Source organism: Pan troglodytes, chromosome 2 (assembly GCF_028858775.2).
Source record: "Pan troglodytes isolate AG18354 chromosome 2, NHGRI_mPanTro3-v2.0_pri, whole genome shotgun sequence".
Lineage (NCBI taxonomy): Eukaryota > Metazoa > Chordata > Mammalia > Primates > Hominidae > Pan > Pan troglodytes.
In genome coordinates, this window is record NC_086015.1 from 182524929 (window position 1) to 182548413 (window position 23485).

The 23485-nt window shown below is 41.0% G+C and overlaps 1 protein-coding gene across 7 annotated transcripts in view; it reads left to right on the forward strand.

Moving 5' to 3' along the window:
* The first annotated feature begins 1004 nt into the window (after nucleotides 1–1004).
* Nucleotides 1005–23485, forward strand: part of MFN1 (mitofusin 1) — a 70188-nt gene continuing 47707 nt past the window's right edge. For 2 of the 7 annotated variants that reach the window (XM_063807365.1, XM_063807364.1), the window contains exons 1-9: nucleotides 1107–1298; nucleotides 2333–2451; nucleotides 5388–5523; nucleotides 12378–12540; nucleotides 15901–16025; nucleotides 17359–17467; nucleotides 18181–18288; nucleotides 20527–20680; nucleotides 21125–21192. In XM_063807365.1, coding sequence (XP_063663435.1) covers nucleotides 2340–2451; nucleotides 5388–5523; nucleotides 12378–12540; nucleotides 15901–16025; nucleotides 17359–17467; nucleotides 18181–18288; nucleotides 20527–20680; nucleotides 21125–21192 — 975 coding nt within the window. In that variant the 5' untranslated portion in view covers nucleotides 1107–1298; nucleotides 2333–2339. Of the gene's footprint in view, nucleotides 1299–1330; nucleotides 1614–2332; nucleotides 2452–5387; nucleotides 5524–12377; nucleotides 12541–15900; nucleotides 16026–17358; nucleotides 17468–18180; nucleotides 18289–20526; nucleotides 20681–21124; nucleotides 21193–23485 lie in introns of those variants that run through there. The other 5 variants (XM_024355824.3, XM_024355825.3, XM_054681279.2 and 2 more) reach the window with 5 other exon arrangements.

The window sequence follows — 23485 nt, forward strand, 5'->3', positions numbered from 1 at the left end:
TCAGTTGCCTCCCCCAACCCACCAAATTGTCCTTAAAAATTCTGCTCCCCAGTGCTGCTCGGGGAGACTGATTTCAGTAATAATAAAACTCCAGTCTCCCATACAGCCGGCTTTGCGTGACTAAGTCTTTATTTGCAATTCCCCTGTCTTGTATCAGTTCTGGCTAGTCAGCGGGCAAGGTGAAGGCTTTCCTTGGGCGGTTACCATCCGAAGCTTTAATTTTAAGTATAATGGCAAGCTGTTGGAAAGCTTTTTTTTTTTTTTTTTTGTTTTTGAGATGGAGTCTGGCTCTGTCGCCCAGGCTGGAGTGCAGTGGCGCGATCTCGGCTCACTGTAACCTCCGCCTCCCGGGTTCAAGCAATTCTCTGCCTCAGGCTCCTGAGTAGCTGGAACTACAGGCGCCCGCCACCACCACGCCCGGCTACTTCTTGTATTTTTAGTAGAGACGGGCGTTCGCCGTGTTAGCCAGGATGCTCCCGATCTCCTGACCTTTTGATCCGCCCGCCTCGGCCTCCCAAAGTGCTGGGATTACAGGCGTGAGCCACCCCGCCCGGCCTGGAAAGCTTTTTAAGTTCGGAAAGTAATACGATCTGGATTTCTTTTCTTTTGTCATTTATTTATTTATTTATTTGAAAAAATGTCTCGCTCTCTTGCCCAGGCTGGAGTGCAGTGGCACGATAAATCACAGTTCGCTGCAGCCCCGGGCCCAAACAATCCCCCCGCCTCAGTCTCCGAAGTAGCTGGGACCACAGGTGTGTGCCACCACGCCTCGCTAAGTTTTTAATTTTTTTTTAATTTTTCATTTTTTAATTTTGTAGAGACGGGGAGGAGGAAGCGGGTCGGGGGCCGAGGGGGGCGCCTCCCTATGTTGCCCAGCCTAGTCTCGAACTCCTGAGCTTAAGAGATATCCCGCCCCTTCGGTCTCCCAAAGTGCTGGGATTATAGGCGTCAGCCACCACCATCATTGGAAGCTAGCTAAGCCTAGGCTGGGCAGAGACTTGGACACTTTGAGGGGAGAAGGGAGGGGAAGAAGTTGGAAGGGGGAACGGAAAACCACTCTCCTGGTAGCAGTCTCTGCCCACAACAAACCTTGCCTTCTGCCCTTAAGGAAAATGGCGCCTGGCATAGATGCGCTTCCGGCCACGGAGCCAAACAGAACAGAGGAGGCAAGAGGCCGGAAGTGACCGCCCTTTGCCACTCCCCCTGCCTCCTCTCCGCCTTTAACTTCTCGGGAAGATGAGGCACTTTGGCATCTGTGGCCGAGTTGCTGTTGCCGGGTGATAGTTGGAGCGGAGACTGTGAGTGCCGGCTGCCTCGACAGAACGTTAACGACGCTCGGAGTGACCTTCGAGCGACTGGGGACTGGGGGCGGGAGTCGTGCATGCAGCGTTGTGTGACGAGGTGCCGCCCGCCGCGGTCCTGTGGGAAAGGAGAGAGCCAACTGTCGGGCGAACGGGGCTGGCGGCCGAGTCGAGCCCACGGAGCCCACGAGGCCGTGCTCGGGGGTGGGATTGGGGGATCCGGACCTGGACGGTCGTGCGCGGGGCGGGGGTGGGCTCTGGCCCTGACTCCTGCGCCCGGTGTGGGAAGGTGGGAGGCCTTTTCTAAGGCAGGTGTTCACACCGGCCGGACCGGGGCGTTACCCCCACCCGGCTTTTCCCACGCAGCTCCTTCGCGCGGTCATTTCTTGACTCTCTGGAAGAATCCGCCTTCTTTATGGCCACTGTTCCTTTCCATGTACACACCAGGATTAGACCGTGATTGTTTGTCTTTGGTGTCTTTTTCTTGAGAAACCACCTATGCTTTCTTAAACTTATAGTCCTTGAAGTTTCTGGTACTTTGGCTGGAAGCGTTAATGCCCTCTTGAAGCCTTACCTTTCTAAATGTCAGCCTCACATTGTGATCTTAGAATTTTATTTCCTCACTCTGCATATCCACTCCTACTCACCTAGAGCTTCAGGTTGAGAAACTTAGTAACTTCGTTATTGTTTGTGAATTTGGCTTCGTCTCACTAACCCTGTTCCCTGATGTACTTTAGAGTCACATGCAGTGACAAACTTAGTCACAATTAGTTTCGTCTTCACCGAAGGGAAATTGAGTAGAAATTGCAACCAAGATTTTGGCTAATAGATTTCACTTATTTTAGTGAAATATCATTCAAAAGTCGTCTCTAATTGTCTGACTAGAACACTCCCAAAAAAGAATTACCTAAAAACATTTTGCCAGCATAATTTATTTCATTGGGGAGTTGATGAATGTCACTGGTGTGTCATCAGTTTGCATGTCTATCATCCACTTTAGTTGGTGCTTTTCTAACTTTATCTCCCTCTAGTAGCATAATGGCAGAACCTGTTTCTCCACTGAAGCACTTTGTGCTGGCTAAGAAGGCGATTACTGCAATCTTTGACCAGTTACTGGAGTTTGTTACTGAAGGATCACATTTTGTTGAAGGTTAGTTCTTCTTAAGTTTTTAAAGTAATTACTGTTGAAAATATATAAAAGTGCTTATTCTTTCAACGTGTTATTGAACACATGTATAGGGCATTATACTGTATACTATGAGAAGTACTATAATGAATAAAACCCCTTTCTAACCTCCAGAAGGGGAAAATTAAATGGTATTAATAACAACTAAGAACTTTAGTATATTAATAGCTCATTTAATTTTCATCACCACTAGGTGATGAGAAATAGCTATGTTAATAGTTCATTTAATTTTCATCACCACCATCTGTCATTTTAAAGATGAAGAGACCAAGTCAAAGAAAAGTTAAACAGTTTGCCCAAGATCACACAGCTAATAAGTGCCCAGACAAAAAATCAGGCAGTCCACATTTAACCATTATACTTGTCTCCTCCCCAATTTAGCAGTTAAGCCAAGACCTCAGACATATCTCATTCTCTCAAATGAGGCTGAATTGCAGTGGAAAGGGGGAAAAAGGAGTTTCATAACTGTTAAAGGTGATGAGGAATGTCATGTCTTACTAGGGAATACTTCTTTTTTTTTTTTTTTTTTTTGAGACAGAGTCTTGTCTTGTTGCCCAGGCTGGAGTGCAGTGGCATGTTCTCGGCTCACTGCAGCCTCCACTTCCTGGGTTCAAGCGATTCTTCTGCCTCAGCCTCCCAAGTAAATGGGACTACAGTGCACGTGCCACCATGCCTGACTAATTTTTGTATTTTTAGTAGAGACAGGGTTTCACCATATTGGCCAGGCTGGTCTCGAACTCCTGACCCCATGATCACCTCTCTTGGCCTCCCAAAGTGCTGGGATTACAGGTGTGAGCCACCACACCCGGCCGGGAATCCTTCTTTGGAGATAACTGTTGAAATTTTTTTCTGGTTCTTAAGATTATGTACCTCTCGGCCAGGCGCCCTGACTCACACCTGTAATTCCAGCACTTTGGGAGTCCAAGATCGGCAGATTACCTGAGGTTAGGAGTTCAAGACCAGCCTGATCAACATGGTGAAACCCTGTCTGTACTAAAAATACAAAAATTAGCTGGGCCTGGTGGCGGACGCCTGTAATCCTAGCTACTCAGGAGGCTCGGGGAGGGAGAATCGCTTGAACCCGGGAGGCAGAGGTTGCAGTGAACCGAAGTCGCCCACTGCACTCCAGCCTGGGTGACAGAGTGAGACTCCATCTCAAAAAAAGAAAAGATTATGCACCTCTCAACTATACAATGGAAAGGGAGGGATTCTGTAAATTTTTCCAGCGACAGTGGGGAAACCTTTGGTAGATTGGAAATCAAACTTTTTTTTTCATGTCTCTCCCAACCCTCTCTTACCATATTTTGAGCTCCTTTAGGGCAGGAGCCTGGGATTCATTGTATTCCTAGCACCAGACTTGACACAATTCAATGCTGAATGAGAAAAAAAAAATAGTAGTATAGAATCTTTGTTTCCAATTAGGAAATAATTTGAGCTGGCACAGTTGACTTTAAAAAAATTTTTTTTTCTAAAAATAATAGGAAGTGAAAATGAAGTTAAATGTGTATTGTGCGTGTTATAGATCATGCATCATGCTAGGCACTAGTGAAATGGCAGCTTTAGAATCTAAATTCAGTTGTACAGGTTTTAGAACCTCAGTAAAAATGTTGCAAAAAGGAGACAAAGCAAATAAATCGAGAGAAACATACAAGAGCAAAAATAAAATGAAAAGCAAAAATAAATGTAATGATACTTAAACCAGTCTGTCCATTATTCACCAAATTGCACATATTTTATTAATGCATTAGAAAAGTATGGTGAGATATGAGAAGCTTAATTGGATGTGCACTGGAGAAGTTTTAAGTGGCAGTGTTTGTCTCTAATTAGGGTCATTCAGATAGCCAGATGAATCTTTGTTTTTGTTTTTGTTTTTTTGAGACGATGTCTCACTCTGTGGCCCAGGTTGGAGTGCAGTGGCACCATCTCGGCTCACTGCAAACTCTGCCTCCGGATTCAAGTGATTTCCAGCTAATTTTTGTATTTTTAGTAGAGATGGTGTTTTACCATATTGTTCAGGCTGGTCATGAACTCCTGACCTCAAGGGATCTGCCCACTTTGGCCTCCCAAAGTGCTAGGATTATAGGCGTGAGCCCCCATGCCCACATGAATCTTCATGTCTTTACCTTCAAAAAGAGGTGATAAGAATGTAAACATCAGGTTATCTCCTATTCCTGAGTTATAAACAAAACTGAAAGATTTTTCTATTTTTTAAACCCAGGCTTTTTCAACTACCTCCAGCCATGGAGGAGAGGTGAGGGCTGGGATGTGTGGTTAAACCCTAAACCTAATGAGAGTGAGAGTGGGATACAATCTGATGAGATCAAGTGCATTCAGGGTGGTATGGCTGTAGACGGGATACAACCTGTAATTCTCTTTCTTCTCTGTCTTTGTGTTAAGTGAGCTGTTTCACCTCATCCCTGGGGGAAGCAGATAGAACATGGTAAAGTAGCAAGGTCTTTCCTAGCTTGGAGACCTTGCACCGTATCTTAATTTCTGAGGGGCTCCTATTCAAACCTCACTTTTTTCTCTCAGTATGTGGCTCCCCCTTCTGAGCTCAAGATCTGAAGATCCATTCAGTCAGGTTGGAACAATAATAGGTCAGTGTTAGGTTCTAGTTTCTCTCTTTAGAAACGTATTCTTGTCTCAAGGGTAGCTTGTATGTTTGAGACCTAGAAGTCCACTTTTGACTGTGCCCTTGCAACTTTTAATATTCTTGAAATTCTTTTGGGCGGGATTCTTGTGACCCATTGCCACGGAGTATGCACCTTTTACCAAACATTGAGATGCTGTGGGTGGCATGTTAACATAAAGCAAAAATACATACAATCTTAGGTATTCCATCATATAACTAACTTAATATTCATTTATATCACTTTTCTAATGCCATTTCAATTTTGCAGCAACATATAAGAATCCGGAACTTGATCGAATAGCCACTGAGGATGATCTGGTAGAAATGCAAGGATATAAAGACAAGCTTTCCATCATTGGTGAGGTGCTATCTCGGAGACACATGAAGGTGGCATTTTTTGGCAGGTAATTATTTATTATTACTTCTAAGATTAGTTTCCAGGAATCAGCTTTGTGTCTGATGTTTCAACAAGTAATATTTCTCCCATCCTTCCCCAGCCCCGCAAGTTTCTGCCTGTGTTGAATGTTAAAGCTGTTAGTTAGCATGTGAAAGAATTTGTGCATTTTACCTCCTGGTATAAAATGAAGCTTTATGAAAGTCAATCATATTTTTACCTTTTAATGATTCTCATCTCTAAGAATTGGCTCATAGACAGTTTTAAGAATGGAAATATAGATAAATGATAAGCATACTTTGTGTTTTACTCTTTTAAGTTTACTTGATTATGTGAAAGTTTCAGAAGCTAGGATGAAATCACTTTGTCATACCTAGACAGGCCTAGAAGGAAAGAGGCTCTTGTCTGAGATAACTATTTCCAAGGACTTTCTAGAAATTCTTTCAAATCTCCTGCTTTGATAAGACTTATCAATAAACATACTTTAGGACTGCCTTAATTCAGATAAAATGTTTTCAGGAGAGTTCTTGCCCAGTAATGGCATCTCCACCAATGAACTGACAATAACTGGCGTTGAACCTCTGGAACCAAATAACTCTTGTTTCTAGGCAGCTTATGTAAATCTCTTTGCTAATAGAAACTCCTCTTACCCTCACTGAATGCACTGGTATGCCATTCCATGCATTCCAGATTATAATCTTTATTTTTGATTCCCAAGTAAACTCAGCATTTTTTTTTTTTTTTTCCCCTGAGAGGGAGTCTCACTCTGTCGCCCACACTGGAGTGCAGTGGCACAATCTCGGCTCGCTGCAACCTCCACATCCCGGGTTCAAGTGATTCTCCTGCCTCAGCCTCCCTAGTAGCTGGAATTATAGGCGTGTGCCACCATACGTGGCTAATTTTTGTATTTTTAGTAGAGATGGGGTTTCACCATATTGGCCAGGCTAGTCTTGAACTCCTGACCTCAGGACCTCAGGACCTTGAACTCCTGATCCACCCGCCTTGGCCTCCCAAAGTGTTGGAATTACAGGCGTGAGCCACTGCATCCAGCCTAATTTTTTTTTTTTTTTTTTTTTTTGAGACAGAGTCTCAGTCCGCTGCCAGGTTGGAGTGCAGTGGCACCATCTCGGCTCACTGCAACCTCCGCCTCCCGGGTTCAAGCAATTCTCCTGCCTCAGCCTCCCTAGTAGCTGGGACTACAGGCGTGTGCTGCCACACCTGGCTAATTTTTTTTTTTTTTTTTTGTATTTTAGTAGAGATGGGGTTTCACCATGTTGCCCAGGCTGGTCTCGAACTACTGAGCCCAGGCAATCTGCCCACCTCGACCTCCCAAAGTGCTGGGATTACAGGCATGAGCCACCACGCCTGGCCCCGGCCTAATTTTTATATTTTTATTAGAGATAGGGTTTCACCATGTTGGCCAGGCTGGTCTCGAACTCCTGACCTCAAGTGAACCACTCACCTCGGCCTCCCAAAGTGCTGGGATTACAGGCGTGAGCCACTGTGCCTGGCTAATTTAGAGGTGATTTTCTTTAGTGTCTTTCTTAAGGTTGACAATTATCTGGTTCACAGGTTGTAAGGATTATGGCAGGGAGAAAAGGGCAGTGATCAGGTACGTCTTCCAAAATTTTCAACTCCATCATTCCTAGAGGGAGAGTAGGAGGCGTACATTGGTGTAACAATCCAGAGTGATAGGGTGATCTCTGCCACAGCTTATATGCAAAGACAAATGACTAGCTCCATAACTGGTTATTCAGCTATCATGTGCTGTGTACCAACAGAGGCATTTATTTACTAAACTAACTTCGTAGGCCTTCTAAGCTATTTCCCATCGTAGGGCTTTTGCCCTTGCAATTCCCTTTGCCTACAACTCACCTTTCCTTGTCCTAGCTACGTCTAGTGCCTTCTCATTCTTCATATTTCATCCTAAATGTTACTACCTTGGACACCTTCTCTGACCACCCTATCTAAATTATTCCTTCTCAGTTATTTTCTGTTAAAGCATCCTGTTAATGTCTTTCAACACTTTTCACAAAGCTCTTATTTTATGTTTTTATTTTCTGCTTCTCCCATTTGACCATATTCTCAGGGCCTTACACAGAGTCTGGCATGAGACAGCTCCATTTAAAAAGATCCTACTTCAGATTAGGGTGGAGTAGGAAGGAAGAGCCTCCTGGGAAGGTGATGACTCAACTGTCCTACTGAGAATGAGAAATAGGTATAGCTTTGGATGTGAAAAAGGTCCAAAAGCTCATTTCTTGCAGAAAGCCATAAATAGAAAGAGGTAGGGAGACCACAGTGTGTTTGGAGAACTCAAGTAGTTGAATTTAAGGTGTTACGAAACAATAGCAAAAGAAGAGACTTTGTAAGCAAAAGTCAGATTGTAAAAGACCTTGTATTAATATATCATGGTAAGGCGTTCTGCATTCTTTTATTTTGGAAAATAGTCATGAGAGGATTGGATGTTACAATTATAACCTTCGATATAATGGGGAGAATGAATTGAATGAGAACAGGGGTAGGAGGCAGTTGTGATAATGTTACCGGAAAGGGGCCCCGATCCTAACCCCAAGAGAGGGTTCTTGGACCTTGCTCAAGAAGGAATTCCGGATGGATCCATAAAGTGAAAGCAAGTTTATTAAGAAAATAAAGGAATAAAGAATGGCTGCTGCATAGGCAGATCAGTCCCGAGAACTGCTGCTTTGCTATTTTTATGGTTATTTCTTGATTGTATGCCAAACAAAGGGTGGATTATTCATGAGTTTTCCACGTAAGGGGTAGGCAATTCCCAGAACTGAGGGTTGGTACCTGTCCCCAACTTTTTCTTTTTTTGGGAGACAGAATTTCACTCTTGTCACCCAGGCTGGAGCGCAGTGGCGTGATCTTGGCTCACTGCAACCTCTGCCTCCCAGCTTCAAGCAATTCTCCTGCCTCAGCCTCCCTATAGTAGCTGGGATTACAGGAGTGCACCACCACACCCAGCTAATTTTTGTATTATTTGTAGAGATGGGATTTCACCGTGTTGGCCAGCCTGGTCTCAAACTCCTGACCTCTGGCCATCCACCCACCTCGGCCTCCCAAAGTGCTGGGATTACAGGTGTGAGCCACCGTGCCCAGCTGGTACCTCCCCTTTTTAGCCCATATATCCATCCATTCTGGATGTTGCCATGGCATCTAAACTGTATATATTATATACATATAATATATATATTACAATGAGCAGTGAGGACGACCAGAGATCACTTTCATCGCCATCTTGGTTTTGGTGGGATTTGGCCACTTCTTTTATCAGCAAGGTCTTTGTGAGCTGTATATTGTGCCAACCTCCTATCTCATTCTGTGACTTAAAATGCCTAATCTCCTGGGAATGCAGCCCAGTAGGTCTCATCCTCATTTTAACCAGCCCCTGTTCAAGATGGAGTTGCTCTGCTTCAAACACCTCTGACAGTAGTATAGGCAGGAAATTGTGTGTGTTTAATACAACTATATATATTCAAGTATAGTTACCAAAAAGGCAGTTGAAAATATGAGACTTGGACTAGGGAGAATTCTAGGAAATTTAGGAATTATTGGCTTATATTGGTGATTGAGATCACAGGAGTTGATGAGATGATCCAGGGAGAGTGTGTAATGAAAAACAATGACAGCACTGGGGAGAGGAAGAGGGACTATCCATGGAAATGCCAGCCAGGGGCCAGGCGTGGTGGCTCACGCCTATAATCCCAGCACTTTGGGAGGCCGAGGCAGGTGGATCACCTGAGGTCAGGAGTTTGAGACCAGGCTGGCCAACATGGTGAATCCCTGTCTCTACCAAAAATAGAAAAATTAACTGGGTGCGGTGGTGCACTCCTGTAATCCCAGCTACTTGGGAGGCCTTGGCAGGAGAATCACTTGAACCCAGGAGGTGGAGTTTGCAGTGAGCTGACATCGCACCACTGCACTCCAGCCTGGGCCACAGAAGGAGACTCCATCTCAAACAAGAAAAAAAAAATGCCCGCCAGGTAAAAGGAAAATTAGAAAGCATTGGTATGGTATAAAAAGAAATATATTTGATCTTTGTCCCATTCTTGTCACAGAGCTTCTAAAACCACAGGAATTCCCTGAGTGATTGGAGTTTCTTGTTTTCATAATGAGCCCTTTTTGATGACAACTGAATTTATGCTAATGAGTGGTTTAGGGTGGGGCACCTAGATAACCTCAGAGGGTGACCAGTCACCTGAAAGGTTAAGTGATCAGGGGATTAGAGGACTGGAACTTTCCTTCCCACCCACCCATTTCCAGGAAGGGTGGGGGAGGACAGGCTGAAAATTAGGCTTTATGAAAACTCTTGAACATGATTGGACTTCCAGGTAACTAAACTCATGGTTATGCTGGGAGAGTGGCATGCTGAGAGGGCATGAATGCTCAGGCATCTCATCTGTGTCACTTACAATATCCTTTATAATAAACCAGTAAATGTAAGTATAGTGCTTCCCTGAGTTCTGTGAGCTATTCTGACATTGAACCAAGGTGGGAGGAGGTAGAAATGAATGATAGGACACCCAGTTGGTGTTTGCTGGAGAACTGCTTCATGCATGTGGAAAAATCCCCACATATCTAGTTATGAAGTGTTCTGTGTTGATTTTGATAGTAGAGGAGAAAAAGTTTCTATTTCCACAGTTGTTTTTTTTGTTCGTTTTGGGAAGGCAGGGTGACAGTGTGTCTCACTTTAGTATGCATAAGAATCATCCCAAGAGCATCCCCAGAGTCTTGATTCTTTAGGTTCACAGTTCACTTGAGGAATCTGCATCATTAATGGGCTCCCCAGATGATTCTTACATGGGGTGGAGGGACCCAAACTGTAACTATAGTAGGTCCATCACCCAATGTATGCAGCAAGTTGATATGCTGAGACACCAGGTTGCAGCAGAGAAGAGGTTTAATCGTAGGGTCACCAAATGAGGAGATGGGGGGGAACCTCAATCCATCCCCCCAAGGAATTTGAGGTTAGGGTTTTTAAGGTTTTTGGAGTACCCAAAGTGTAGAGGTCGTTGATTGGTTGGAACTTGCAGAGTGAAGTCATGGGACAGGGAGATAATAAGGCTAGGCTGTATTCGCATGCTGATCCATCCCATTCCTCTGTGGGGGGTCTTCAAACTGGTTGCTGGATTTGGGGGCCCAAAAAACATCTTAAGCTATCCTTAAAAGTGTTACGATTCTAATGTCAGAGCTCCTGTCTATAGGAAGAATGGGGGTGCAAATGGTCAGTATCTGGTGTTACATGACATTTAGCAACAAGGAAGTGGGCCAAAGTGCAGCCTGATTATTAATGAGCTACAGCCATATTTCTGTCCAGACCCCGGCATGTAATTCTTGTTAACCCCATGGGGATGGTTTCAGAACTACTCTTGAGGATCACTGCAAGGCTTCATGAAATGTCCAGAAAGATAAATCTTAAGAGAGATCCTAGGCATCCTTGCAGGATGTGGTATATTGGCAATAGAAGCCAATGTTGAGCTAATGAAAGCAAGAAGGTTCCCTGGGAAGGGAGTTGGGAATGATATCTATAACATAAAGAAAAGTTCTTTCCCTCTTATGCTAAAGGAAAGAGGTAAAACATATGCCGAAAAGATAGGATGCTTTTGCAGTGAACCAAAAGGCTCCCAGTGATATCTGGGACTTGGGTTGACTTAATGGAAAGCAAGTCCCTGAAGTGAGTATGAGTTCTTTGCATTTCAGAGCCATCAAAAGTGTCCTTTTTCCTATGACTGCATAACAGATTACCCAAAACTTAGCAACTTAACAGCCATTTTATTATGTTCACTGATTCTGTGAGTCAAGAATACAGATAGGGCACAACGGGGATGTCTTGTCTTTGCTCCATGGACTCTGGAGGCTTAACTGAGAAGATGTGAAGATTGGGGTGGCTCAACAACTGAGGGTTGAAATGATCTTAAATCTTCACTCACATGTCTGGGACCTGGGCTGGAATGATTCAAAGACTAGGACTGTTGAGTAGAGCACTACTCAGAGCTCTCCATTTAGCTTGACTTCCTTGCAGCACAGCAGACTCGGGGTAAGTGGACTTTACATGGCAAGGCTCCAAGTGCATATATTCCAGGGAACAAGATAGAAGAACCTGCATTATCTTTTATGACCTAGTCTTGGAAGTCACCCAGTGTCACTCATTTTGTTTTTTTTTTTTGTTTTTTTTTGAGACTCAGTCTGGCTCTGTCGCCCAGGCTGGAGTGCAGTGGCGCGATCTTGGCTCACTGCAACCTCCACCTCCTGGGTGCAAGCGATTCTTCTGCCTCAGTCTCCTGAGTAGCTGGGATTACAGGGCCCCCCCACCACACCTGGCTAATTTTTTGTATTTTTAGTAGAGATGGGGTTTCACCATGTTGGTCAGGCTGGTCCCGAACTCCTGACCTCAAGTGATCCACCCACCTTGGCTTCCCAAAGTGCTGGGATTACAGGCGTGAGCCACTGCACCTGGCCACCCACTGTCACTTCTGATGTGCATTATTTGTTGAAGCAGTCACAAACCAGCCCAGATTTAAGGAGATGGGATATTAGACCCCATCTTGTGATAGGAGTAGTGTTGCAGAATTTTGACCTGTGATTTCGAATTGCCACAAAAAGCAAGAAAGAAAAGTTGAGGATACTACTATGAGAAAGGTGGGATTTGTCTTCTTGCACTTTATTTTTTCTGAAATGTACATTGCTAGTATTTGTGTAAGCCAAGTGGTTAATCTTTTCATAAAAATGCAGTCTTAAGAAATCTTAACAAAATTTGGATTTTAAAAAAGTTGATATTAGACCCAGTGAAAGAACTACTTTTTTTACTGTTACGTTTTGTTTTTCATGATTTTGTATATTCTTTAGGACAAGCAGTGGGAAGAGCTCTGTTATCAATGCAATGTTGTGGGATAAAGTTCTCCCTAGTGGGATTGGCCATATAACCAATTGCTTCCTAAGTGTTGAAGGAACTGATGGAGATAAAGCCTATCTTATGACAGAAGGATCAGATGAAAAAAAGAGTGTGAAGGTATGATCTTTAACCTTTAGCAGAATAATATACCTGAAACAATGTCCTGAACTTATTCTTTAATAACATTTTTATAGATGTCTGCATCGCTGACATCTTATAAAAAGAACTGTTAATATTCTTCTTTTTTTTTTAGACGGAATTTCGCTCTTGTCGCCCAGGCTGGAGTGCAATGGCACAATCTCAGCTCACCGCAACCTCTGCCTCCCGGGTTCAAGCGATTCTCCTGCCTCAGCCTCCCAAGTAGCTGGGACTACAGGCGTGCGCCACCACACCCGGCTAATTTTTGTATTTTTAGTAGAGATGGGGGTTTCACCATCTTGGCCAGGCTGGTCTCAAACTCCTGACCTCATGATCTGCCTACCTCGGCCTCCCAAAGTGCTGGGATTATAGGCGTGAGCCACTGCACCCGGCCTTTTTTTTTTTTTTTTTTTTTTTTGACACTGAGTCTCACTCTGTCACCCGGGCTAGAGTACAGTGGCGTGATCTTGGCTCGCTGCAACCTCTGCCTCTCGGGTTCAAATGATTCTCCTGCCTCAGCCTCCTGAGTAGCTGGGATTACAGGTGCGTGCCATCATGCCCAGCTAATTTTCATACTTTTTTTTTTTTTTTTTTAGTAGAGACAGGGTTTCACCATGTTGGCCAGGCTGGTCTTGAACTCTTGACCTCAGGTGATCCACCCGCCTCAGCCTCCCAAAGTGCTAGGATTATGGGCATGCGTCACCACACCTGGCCAAAAAGAACTGTTAATATTTCTAACTTTGAAAGCCATCACTAAATATTTTGAGTACTCTAAATTTTTTTTTCACTTCATAACTAAATTAGTGAAAAAAATAAAACTTGTCCTTAATTTAAAGGTATATTAGAATTAACAAGTTTTTTAAATCTACCCTTCCAGTGAGACTAACATTATTTTAGTTATTTATTTGTTTTTAGATGGAATCTTGCTCTGTTGCCCAGGCTGGAGTGCAATGGCACGATATCGGCTAGCAACCTCCACCTCCTGGGCTCAAGTGATTCTCCTCCCTCAGCCTCCCGAGTAGCTGGGATTACAGGCATGCACCACCACACCTGCCTAATTTTTGTATTTTTAGTAGAGACTGGGTTTCACCATATTGCCCAGCCTGATCTTGAACTCCTGACCTCAGGTGATCCACCTGCCTTGGCCTCCCAAAGTGCTGAGATTACAGGCGTGAACCACCACGCCCGGCCGAGACTAACATTATTGAAGTGTATCATTGCTGTTTAATCGTGTATCATTGCTGTTTAATCTCAAATTTGTCCCACCTTGGCCTCCCAAAGTGCTGTGGTTACAGGCTTGTGCCACCATGCCTGGCCTCCGATTTGTCTTTTTGAAACAGAATTGCTTAAGAAATTGGGCCCTGGAATCTATTTTTGATATGTATCTGTGTTTTTAGAAATTGTCTTACCTCAGGATTATGTAGTAAGTATATTTATGAATAAATATTTTAACTTTATCAGATGAGGGCCAGTGGCAATTCCCTACCTTTCATAAATTTCTCAATTCAGTGCCACTCCTTCAGCCAAAAAAAAAAATAAAAGGAAAAACAAATTAGGATGCAAAATGTTGACTCTGGACTGAAAGCAGTTAGTTAAGGCACTGTTTCTCATTGTGGTTACTTTCTCTTGAGTCTAAAGATCTCTTCCACAAACACAAAAGTTCAGTGCTTGAAGATCCATGCTATTTTATTTCTTGGTAAAGTCATGGGTGGTTCTTGCTTTGTGAATTTGCTCTTTGATGTAAATCAGGTGACTCAATCTGTAAGTTTTAGAATAAGCATACCCTTCAGATTAGTTATTAGAAAAATGAGATGATGTTTATGAAAATACTATTCAAGGCCAGGCACAGTGGCTCACGCTTGCAATCCTAGCACTTGAGGTGGTCGGATTGCTTGAGACCAGCCTGAGCAATATAGTGAGACCCCATCTCTACAAAAAATACAAAAATTAGCCAAGCATAGTGGCGCATACCTGTAGTCCCAGCTACCTGAGTGGCTGAGGTGGGAGGATTGGTTGAATCTGGGAGGTTGAGGCTTCAGTGAGCCGTGATCACTCAGCCTGGGAAATGGAGCAAGACACTGTCTCGAAAAGAAAAGAAAATACTAATCAAGCTTTTAATTCATATAAATGAAGGAATCACTATTGTTTTGTGATTAAGATTTTTAGCAAATCAAAATTCAAACTTCTCGTGACTTCAGAGTCTCAAAGTATGCTGTTATTTTAAAGAAATCATCTCTCATTTTCCTGATCCATGCTCTTCCAGTCCTCTTCACACTCTTTTCCTCCTCCTTATTTTAGATTCAGGGGTTGGTTACATGTACAGGTTTATCACATGGATACATTGTGTGATGGATAGGTCTGGGCTTCAACTGAGCCCGTCACCCAAATAGTGAATGTAGCATTCAGTAGTTTTTCAGCTCTTGTCACCTTCCACCTTTACCCCTGTAGTAGCTCCCAGTGTTTATTGTTCCCATCTTTATTTCTGTGTGTACCCAAATGTTTATCTCTCACTTTTTTTTTTTTTTTTTTTTTTTTGGAGACAGAGTCTTGCTCTGTTGCCCAGGCTGGGGTGCAGTGGCGTGATCTCGGCTCACTGCAACCTTCACCTCCTGGGTTCAAGCAATTCTCCTGTCTCCGCCTCCCGAGTAGCTGAAATTAGAGGCACGTGCCACCATGCCCAGCTAATTTTTGTATTTTTTGTAGAGACAGGGTTTCATGATGTTGTCCAGGCTGGTCTCAAAACTCCTGACCTCAGTTGATCCACCCGCCTCGGCCTCCCAAAGTGCTGGAATTACTGGCATGAGCCACCGCCCCCGGCCTAGCTCTCACTTTTAAGCGAAAAGATGCAGTATTTGGTTTTCTGTTTCTGCATTAATTGACTTAGGATAATGGCCTGCAGCTCCATCCATGTTCCTGCAAAAGACTTGATTTCATTCCTTTCTATGGGGTGTTAAAAGCTATGTAATTTTAACCTGTTTTAATAATGACATTTCTTCTAATGACATTTCTTCCATATGACTAAGTGATACACATTTATTTCAGTAGAATCAGAAAATACAAATAGGCAAAAAGAACAGAGACTCCAGAACTTATATACTTCACAAAATCAGTATCAGGAGTTGCTTAGAATTCTGTTGCTGGAGTTCTTTTTGAGGGAACCATTTTTTTTCTACTTGGAAATTTAAAAATTCAGGTTCTCAAGATTGCTCAGAAGGTTTTATTTCAGAGTTTTACCTTTTATATACCTGTTTTGCTAAAATAAATGTACCACAATTTTTTTAATTTTTATTGAATTTTATTACAAGTGGAGTTTATTTTTTTCTTTTCCTCCTGCTTTAGACAGTTAATCAACTGGCCCATGCCCTTCACATGGACAAAGATTTGAAAGCTGGCTGTCTTGTACGTGTATTTTGGCCAAAAGCAAAATGTGCCCTCTTGAGAGATGACCTGGTGTTAGTAGACAGGTAAAATTACATGTGGATTGCATTTTCTCTGGAAGTTTATTTAATAGTATAATACTGCTTACTTTAGCATATGGTATAAAAAATTAAAACATTCAGTTGCCACTTTGTTCTCATTAGCTAGATTAAGGAAGAGATATGGTATTGGTTTTATTTTATAAGTTACATAAAAGCACCAATTCATCAGTCTGATTCCATTTCAAGAAATTTTAAGGATGGCCACTTTTTTTGGCCAGAGTGCAGTGCCGCAGTGCCACGATCTTGGCTCACTGCAACCTTCGCCTGCTGGGTACAAGTGATTCTCCCACCTCAGTCTCCTGGGTAGCTGGGATTACAGACACACACCAGCCACCTCACCTGGCTCCATTTTGTTTTTGATAATGGATTTTCCTTTTAAATGGAAATGAGTGTTTCAAGTACCTGGCTGAATAACAATTTAATTGTACATTTAAAAATAACTAAAAGAATATAATTGTATTGTTTGTAATACAAAGAATAAATGCTTGAGGTGATAGATACCTTGTTTACCACGTGATTTTTTTTTTTTTTGGAGGCAGGGTCTTGCTGTGTTGCCCAGTCTGGAGTGCAGTGGTGGGATCATGGCTTATTGCAACCTCCACTTCCCAGGCTTAAGCAGCCCTTCCACCTCAGCCTCCAGAGTAGCTGGGGCTACAGGGGCATGCCACCAAGCCTAGCTAATTTTTGTGTGTGTGTGTGGAGTCAGGGTTTTGTCATGTTGCTCAGGCTGGTCTCAAAGTCCTGGACTCAAACTCCCGCCTTGGCATCCCAAAATGCTAGGATTATAGGAATATGCCACTGCACTCAGCCCCTGATGTGATTATTACACATTGTATGCTTGTATCAAAATACTTCATATACCTCATAAATATGTATACTTAATTAATATGTACCCACAAAAATTTAAAATGAATAAGTTTTTTAACTTTTTACAAATATTTATTGTTGGCAAATTCTTCACTGCAGCTCCTAGTATAGTTGGTATATTAAATTTATATTTTTTTATTTGTGTTTATAAGTGCTTAAATCTTCTCTGAGCCATACTGGATATAGCTGCTTGAACCCTCATTGTTTAGTATCTATTAGCCTAGTTTTATATTTCAGCCATCTAAAGCATAAACATTAAAAAGATTGAAATATTGAGCATGTTATTTGCTTTGTCAAAGATCACTAAGTTAAAATTTCCTAGGCTTCTTACAGATGACAGCTGGAAATCCTGGTTTTTAAACTTCAAATTATATATAAAAGCTGAAAAAATTCTGTAACCCAAATTTTCTTTTTAAGAAATATAATACAATTTTTATTTCACTCTCATTAGTCCAGGCACAGATGTCACTACAGAGCTGGATAGCTGGATTGATAAGTTTTGCCTAGATGCTGATGTCTTCGTTTTGGTCGCAAACTCTGAATCAACACTAATGAATACGGTAGGATTTAATCATATTATTGTGTTTCGATGGTAGGAAATGAAATGGTATCTGTTTTAATTCTGAAAAGCAAGGGAAATCCAAATCATGGATTAGAAAGAACTTCTAAAAACAGGCATGAATGAAGGGGTTTGTGTTTTCATAGAACCAGAAGGGCTGTTTCTAGTCTTTCTATAGTGTGTAGTTCCCTGGATTTCTCTAGCAGTATAGGGCTTGATGGTTCTAGCTTCTGGTTATTTGTCAGTCTCAGGGAAAATGAGTGCCAGAAATTTTAGGATGCTTATTTAAGTCTCTTGATTAAAGTATAAACCACTCCTTCCTTCTGCCATCTATCAGGCAAGGCTTTTTATATTTTCAGTATTGTCAGCTATTTCCAGCTTCACCAGAATATACTCTAGGTTTCAGCTTAACTGTGTACACTTTAAGCTGCTGTCAGACTTAGAAGATTATTTAGCCAGATGTCTGGAGCCAGACTCATCTGAAATAAACTTTCCAGAGTTTAGGTAATCTAATATTCAAAATTATAACATGATTTTTTAAAGTTATCAGTTTTTTTCATCTTTGAAAGTTTAATGCTCATAGAGTGCTTTGGGATCCTTTGTCAGTGGTGTTAATTACTGTTTAAATGGTTCAGACTTTCTCCTTAAAATAAAATTTCAATTATAAATGTAAATTATAGTGAATGTACTGTGGGGTTTTTTTTTGTTTTTCAGGAAAAACACTTTTTTCACAAGGTGAATGAGCGGCTTTCCAAGCCTAATATTTTCATTCTCAATAATCGTTGGGATGCCTCTGCATCAGAGCCAGAATATATGGAAGACGTAAGTTATTTTTTTTTTTTGGTAGGTTTTGAAATACAGTCACATACATTGTTATTTGAGAAAACAATACTGCTTATAGAATAGAAAATTATAAGAGCTATTCCATGAAAAGAAGATAGTTAGAGAAAACCTGAAGTAGGTATGTGATAAAGACCAAAGTCTGAAGTTACTTTGAGGGAAAATTGTGTTATACTATCTACTTATTTCAAAGCTTGAAACTTCTTTTTTGTTTAAGTTGTTATTGAAATGTACATAACAGAAAAGTACATAAATCGTAAGTTATCCTTCCAGTTTGGCTTCCTAAAGTGCTGGGATGACAGGCCTGAGCCACCATGCCTGGCCAAATTTTACAAATTTAACACACCTGTTTCAAAATCCAGATCAAAAAGCAGACCATTCTGAACACCCCAGAACCTTCCTCTTACCTACCTCCTTCTCACTTCCCTTCTGTCCTACTTCCCAAGGAGAAATTATCCATTTATCATGACTTCTGACCCCCTAAATTAATCTTTCTGGTTGTTCAACTTTATATAACAGAATTATATAATACCTGCTCTTGCATCTGTTTTTGTTTTTATTTAACGTGTTTGTCATATGTGTCCATATTATTGTGCGTAGCATAGTTGTATTGCATTCCCATTGCTGTATAGTATTCCATCTGTGACTATACTACAATTGATTTATTCACAGTGATGGGCATTTGGGTTAATTTACTGTATTCAGTTATGAATGCTACTGTGCATATGCTTGTATATGTCCTTCTGGTGTGCATATGCTTGTATATGTCCTTCTGGTATGCATATGTATGCATTTTTGTTAGGTAGTTCTCAGTGTGGAGGATGGACAGTTTTGACCTCAATGGGATATTTGGCAGCATCTGAAGATACTTTTTTTTTGTCACAATTGGGGTTTTGTGCTACTGGCATCTAATGAGTAGAGGTTAGAGATGCCATTACACATGCTCTGACACAGAACAGGCCCCCAAGCAAACGCTGGCCAATCCAAAACGTCAGTAATGCAGAGGTCAGTAAACCATGGGTATATGTACTTAGATGTAAAATTGCTAGATTACAAGTTAAGAATATGTTCGATTTTAGTAAATATATAGCACCAGAGTTCTCCAGAGTGCTTGGTGTCGATTTATACTCCTGCCAGCAGATTGAGTTTCATAAGATTTGCATCCTCAACTTTTTTTTTTTTGGCATTTTAGTCACACCAATTGTAGAAACTTAAAAAGATTGAAGTATCTGGAATTTGAACTATAAATAATATTTATTTAATTTGCTTGAGACTATTTCTGATTTTAATAGTAGTACGAGATTATTATATGTAGAGGACAAGATAAAAATAAACTATCCCATCACTGTTCACATGATAAAATTATTTGCTTTCATTTTTTCCCAATTGGAATTTTGCGTAACATCATGTTTTATATCCTCCTGTCATTAACTGTTGTCTTACAGTCTTGCTCTTTCAAATTGGGGTCTCAGAATTAGGAAGCATCACTCATAAATTATTTTTCCTCAAATATTTCAGCATTCCTATTTAGATTTATTTTTGCAAGTCTTAATATAGAGATCTCTCATCATAGCCATAATGCTAAAGACTAGTACTAAATCCTAACTTCTAACCCTTAATCTTCACTTCAGTGCCCAAGTGGTAATCTTGAACCCAACGTTGCAATTCTAATGCCTGGTTAATGCATTCTACCCAACCTTAACTCCCCAACCTTAACTTTGTTTTTTGAGATGGAGTCTTGCTCTGTCACCCAGGCTGGAGTACAGGGGCACGATCTTGGCTCACTGCAGCCTCCACCTCCTGGGCTCAAGCGACTCTCCTGCCTCAGCCTGCCCAGTAGCTGGGATTACCGGCGCCTGCCACCACACACAGCTAATTTTTGTGTTTTTAGTAGAGACGAGGTTTCACCATGTTGTCCAGGCTGTTCTCAAACTCCTGACCTCGTGATCTGCCCGCCTTGGCCTCCCAAAGTGCTGGGATTACAGGCGTGAGCCACTGTGCCCACCAGAATTTTAAATAGATGTTCAAAAGACAGAATCGTTAAGAGAAAGATTTCCTGTCATCAAGTATCAAACTTCATTTATTAGAATTTCTTAAATTCATTAGTTATATGGTAACTTTTATTATATCACTGTGAATAAAGTAAGTATTGGTCTATAGTCGTTGGTTATTATATTTGTTTAAATTATTAGAATTCTTTTAATACCGTTTTCTCTGTAGGTACGCAGACAGCACATGGAAAGATGCCTACATTTCTTGGTGGACGAGCTCAAAGTTGTAAATGCTTTAGAAGCACAGAATCGTATCTTCTTTGTTTCAGCAAAGGAAGTTCTTAGTGCTAGAAAGCAAAAAGCACAGGGGATGCCAGAAAGTGGTATGCATTACCTATAGATTTCCTTTTTAAATATAAAAATATTTAAAATTGGCCAGGTGCGGTGGCTCACGCCTGTAATCCCAGCACTTTGGAAGGCTGAGGCGGGCGGATCATGAGGTCAGAAGTTCGAGACCAGCCTGGCCAACATGGTGAAACCCCATCTCTACTAAAAATACAAAAATTAGCTGGGCATGGTGGTGCACACCTGTAATCCCAGCTTCTTGGGGGGCTGAGGCCAGAAAATTGCTTGAACCCAGGAGGCGGAGGTTGCAGCAAGCCAAGATTGCGCCATTGCACTCCAGCTCTGGGCAACAGAGCAAGACTCTGTCTCGGGGGGAAAAAGTATATATATATATATATATTTAAAATTATAAAATCAGTAGCCTACCAGAAAATATATCTTGCTATATACTAGGTTTTTAAATCTTTGCCTGTACGTTACAGGTGTGGCACTTGCTGAAGGATTTCAGGCAAGATTACAGGAATTTCAGAATTTTGAACAAATCTTTGAGGTAGGAATTTTGTGATTGTATTGCCTAATACAAAACTCTTTCTTTGGTTGGAGAAAGCATAATCTTCTATTTTTATCATTTGTCTTTGTCAATAACTTTTGCTATTATTTAGTTTAGTTACTGACACAGCCAGTAAAATGTGGAAAGTGAAGAAAAGGAGCCCCTGCAAAATGATTTGTAAGAATTGAGAATTAAAGATTGTAATTTATTCCTTATTCTTATTTTTATGTATTTTATATAAATAAGAAACTGTGTTTCAATATTGCTGTGTTGTGCAATGAATGAAATTCCCTGTATTCAATAATTTGGAACAAGAGTAAACAAGTGTAATTGCTGTTGGAATGGATAATAGAGCAAAGTAAGCATTATCCTTTTTTACTTTGTGCCGCATGACTAATAGAAGTATACAAAACATGATTAATGCCATTTGACAAAATTTTATTATATTTATATACTGTGTTGCCACATGTCCATTCTCCATATTTTGTGCCAAACATTCTAAATGAATAATTGAGTAGAAAAGAGCTTCAGCGTTTTCAGAAACTTCTAGGAAACTATTGAAGTGCCTGAGTGGTAGATGGGGAGGGAGGCTAGTTTCTTATGTTGCATTGTAAGTGTTTTTATTCAGAGACATTAAAACTCACCCTACATTTGACTGAATAGTTCTTTAGATATTAACCTTCTGAACTCCTATTTTGCCCTATATAATTCATATCACCTTCCCACTTAGGAATGAACACAGTGACTTCAGCATTGAAGAAACCTCAGTCTGTAATTATTCTTATAAGTAGTAACTGCTTTAATGGGGGGACATGAATGTTGAGAATACTTGGCAGGATTTTTAAAATAAAAAATTTGCTTACTATCTCTCATCTTTAATTTGGTGAGAGAAAAAAGGTTAGTAGACAGATGAAGACAAACTGGAAGAAAGCAAATCCACTGCCAGCTATCTCGATAAGATCTAATTGTTCAGAGGCTACTGGATTATCAGTAGATGTCCTCTCAAGCCAAGCTATAGGATACGTGAAGTCCCAGTTACTCAAAGACTATTGTTTGTTTTTTTTTCTTTTCCTTGTGCTTTCACCAAAGGGTTGATGCTCTCCTCACCTCTTTTTTCTCTTAAAGAAATGGGATCTCCCACTGTTATCCAGGCTGGAGTGCAGTTGGGCAATCATAGCTCATTGCAGCCTCGAACTCCTGGGCTCAAATGATCCTCCCACCTCAGCCTCCTCTCCTCACTGTTATCAGTTATTTCATCCATGGGGAAAATATGTAGGGAGAGGATCTATTCTACTTCCTTGTCTTTATTTACTGACCTTTGTATATATGTGTTTTATGTATGTTTATCATTGATTTCTTCTAAATTATACATTTATATAATGTATAATTGTGTAATGTTCTGTTACACATTTATACTGCTTCCATATTGGTTCATGGTATAGCTTGTGCTTCCCAAGAATATCTCGTTGAGGAGGTGGGAATGAGAAGAATAAGATATGCTGCAGGGAATTGGTTCATAAGCCTAGCTGATCATCAGAATCACATGACGTGCTTTAGAGAACCACAGGCTCCTGACCTATCCTATCCCCAACCCCAGATCCAGGGGGTTGGGGTTGGTCTAGGAATCTATATACATATATATTCAAAGTTCCCCAAGTGATTGCAATAATCAGACAGACTTAGGAACTATTCTTTTTAAATGTTTTTAGAGGAAACTTGGCAGTTTATGTTTTATTCTAATGGTCCATTTGGGATTCTAAAATTTATGTATGGAAAAAATTGCTTATGAGCAGTAGCTTTTTGTTTTTACTTAAAGTCATGGAATGTCCAGCTTTAGAGTTTGAAAATTTTAAGTCTGAAATATCTAAAATGAGAATCAGTTAAAAATTATTTGAATTTATCCAAACCCTCAGCTGGGCAAAAAATATTATGTCTGAATGTATTAAAAAGAGACAAAACATTTTTTGGTAATTAATTACATTGAAAGTTTTAGTCAGCTTTATTCCAAAACTGGTATTTGTTACTTCTTAAGTCAGTTTTGGTAATTTCTGATTTCTTAGAAATTGGTGTATTTCTGAACATTTATAATTTAGTAGCATAAAACTGTTTGTTCTGAATCTCTTGTTTCTCACTTCTATATTTAAATATAAATATATATCTACATATACATACACACACAGACCCTTAATGGGTTTGCCAATGATTTATCATCCAAAGACACAGCCCCAGCTCTTATGTAATTTATCACTTAATAAATATCATTTTTGGGGTTTCATTCACTAAGTTCTTTTTT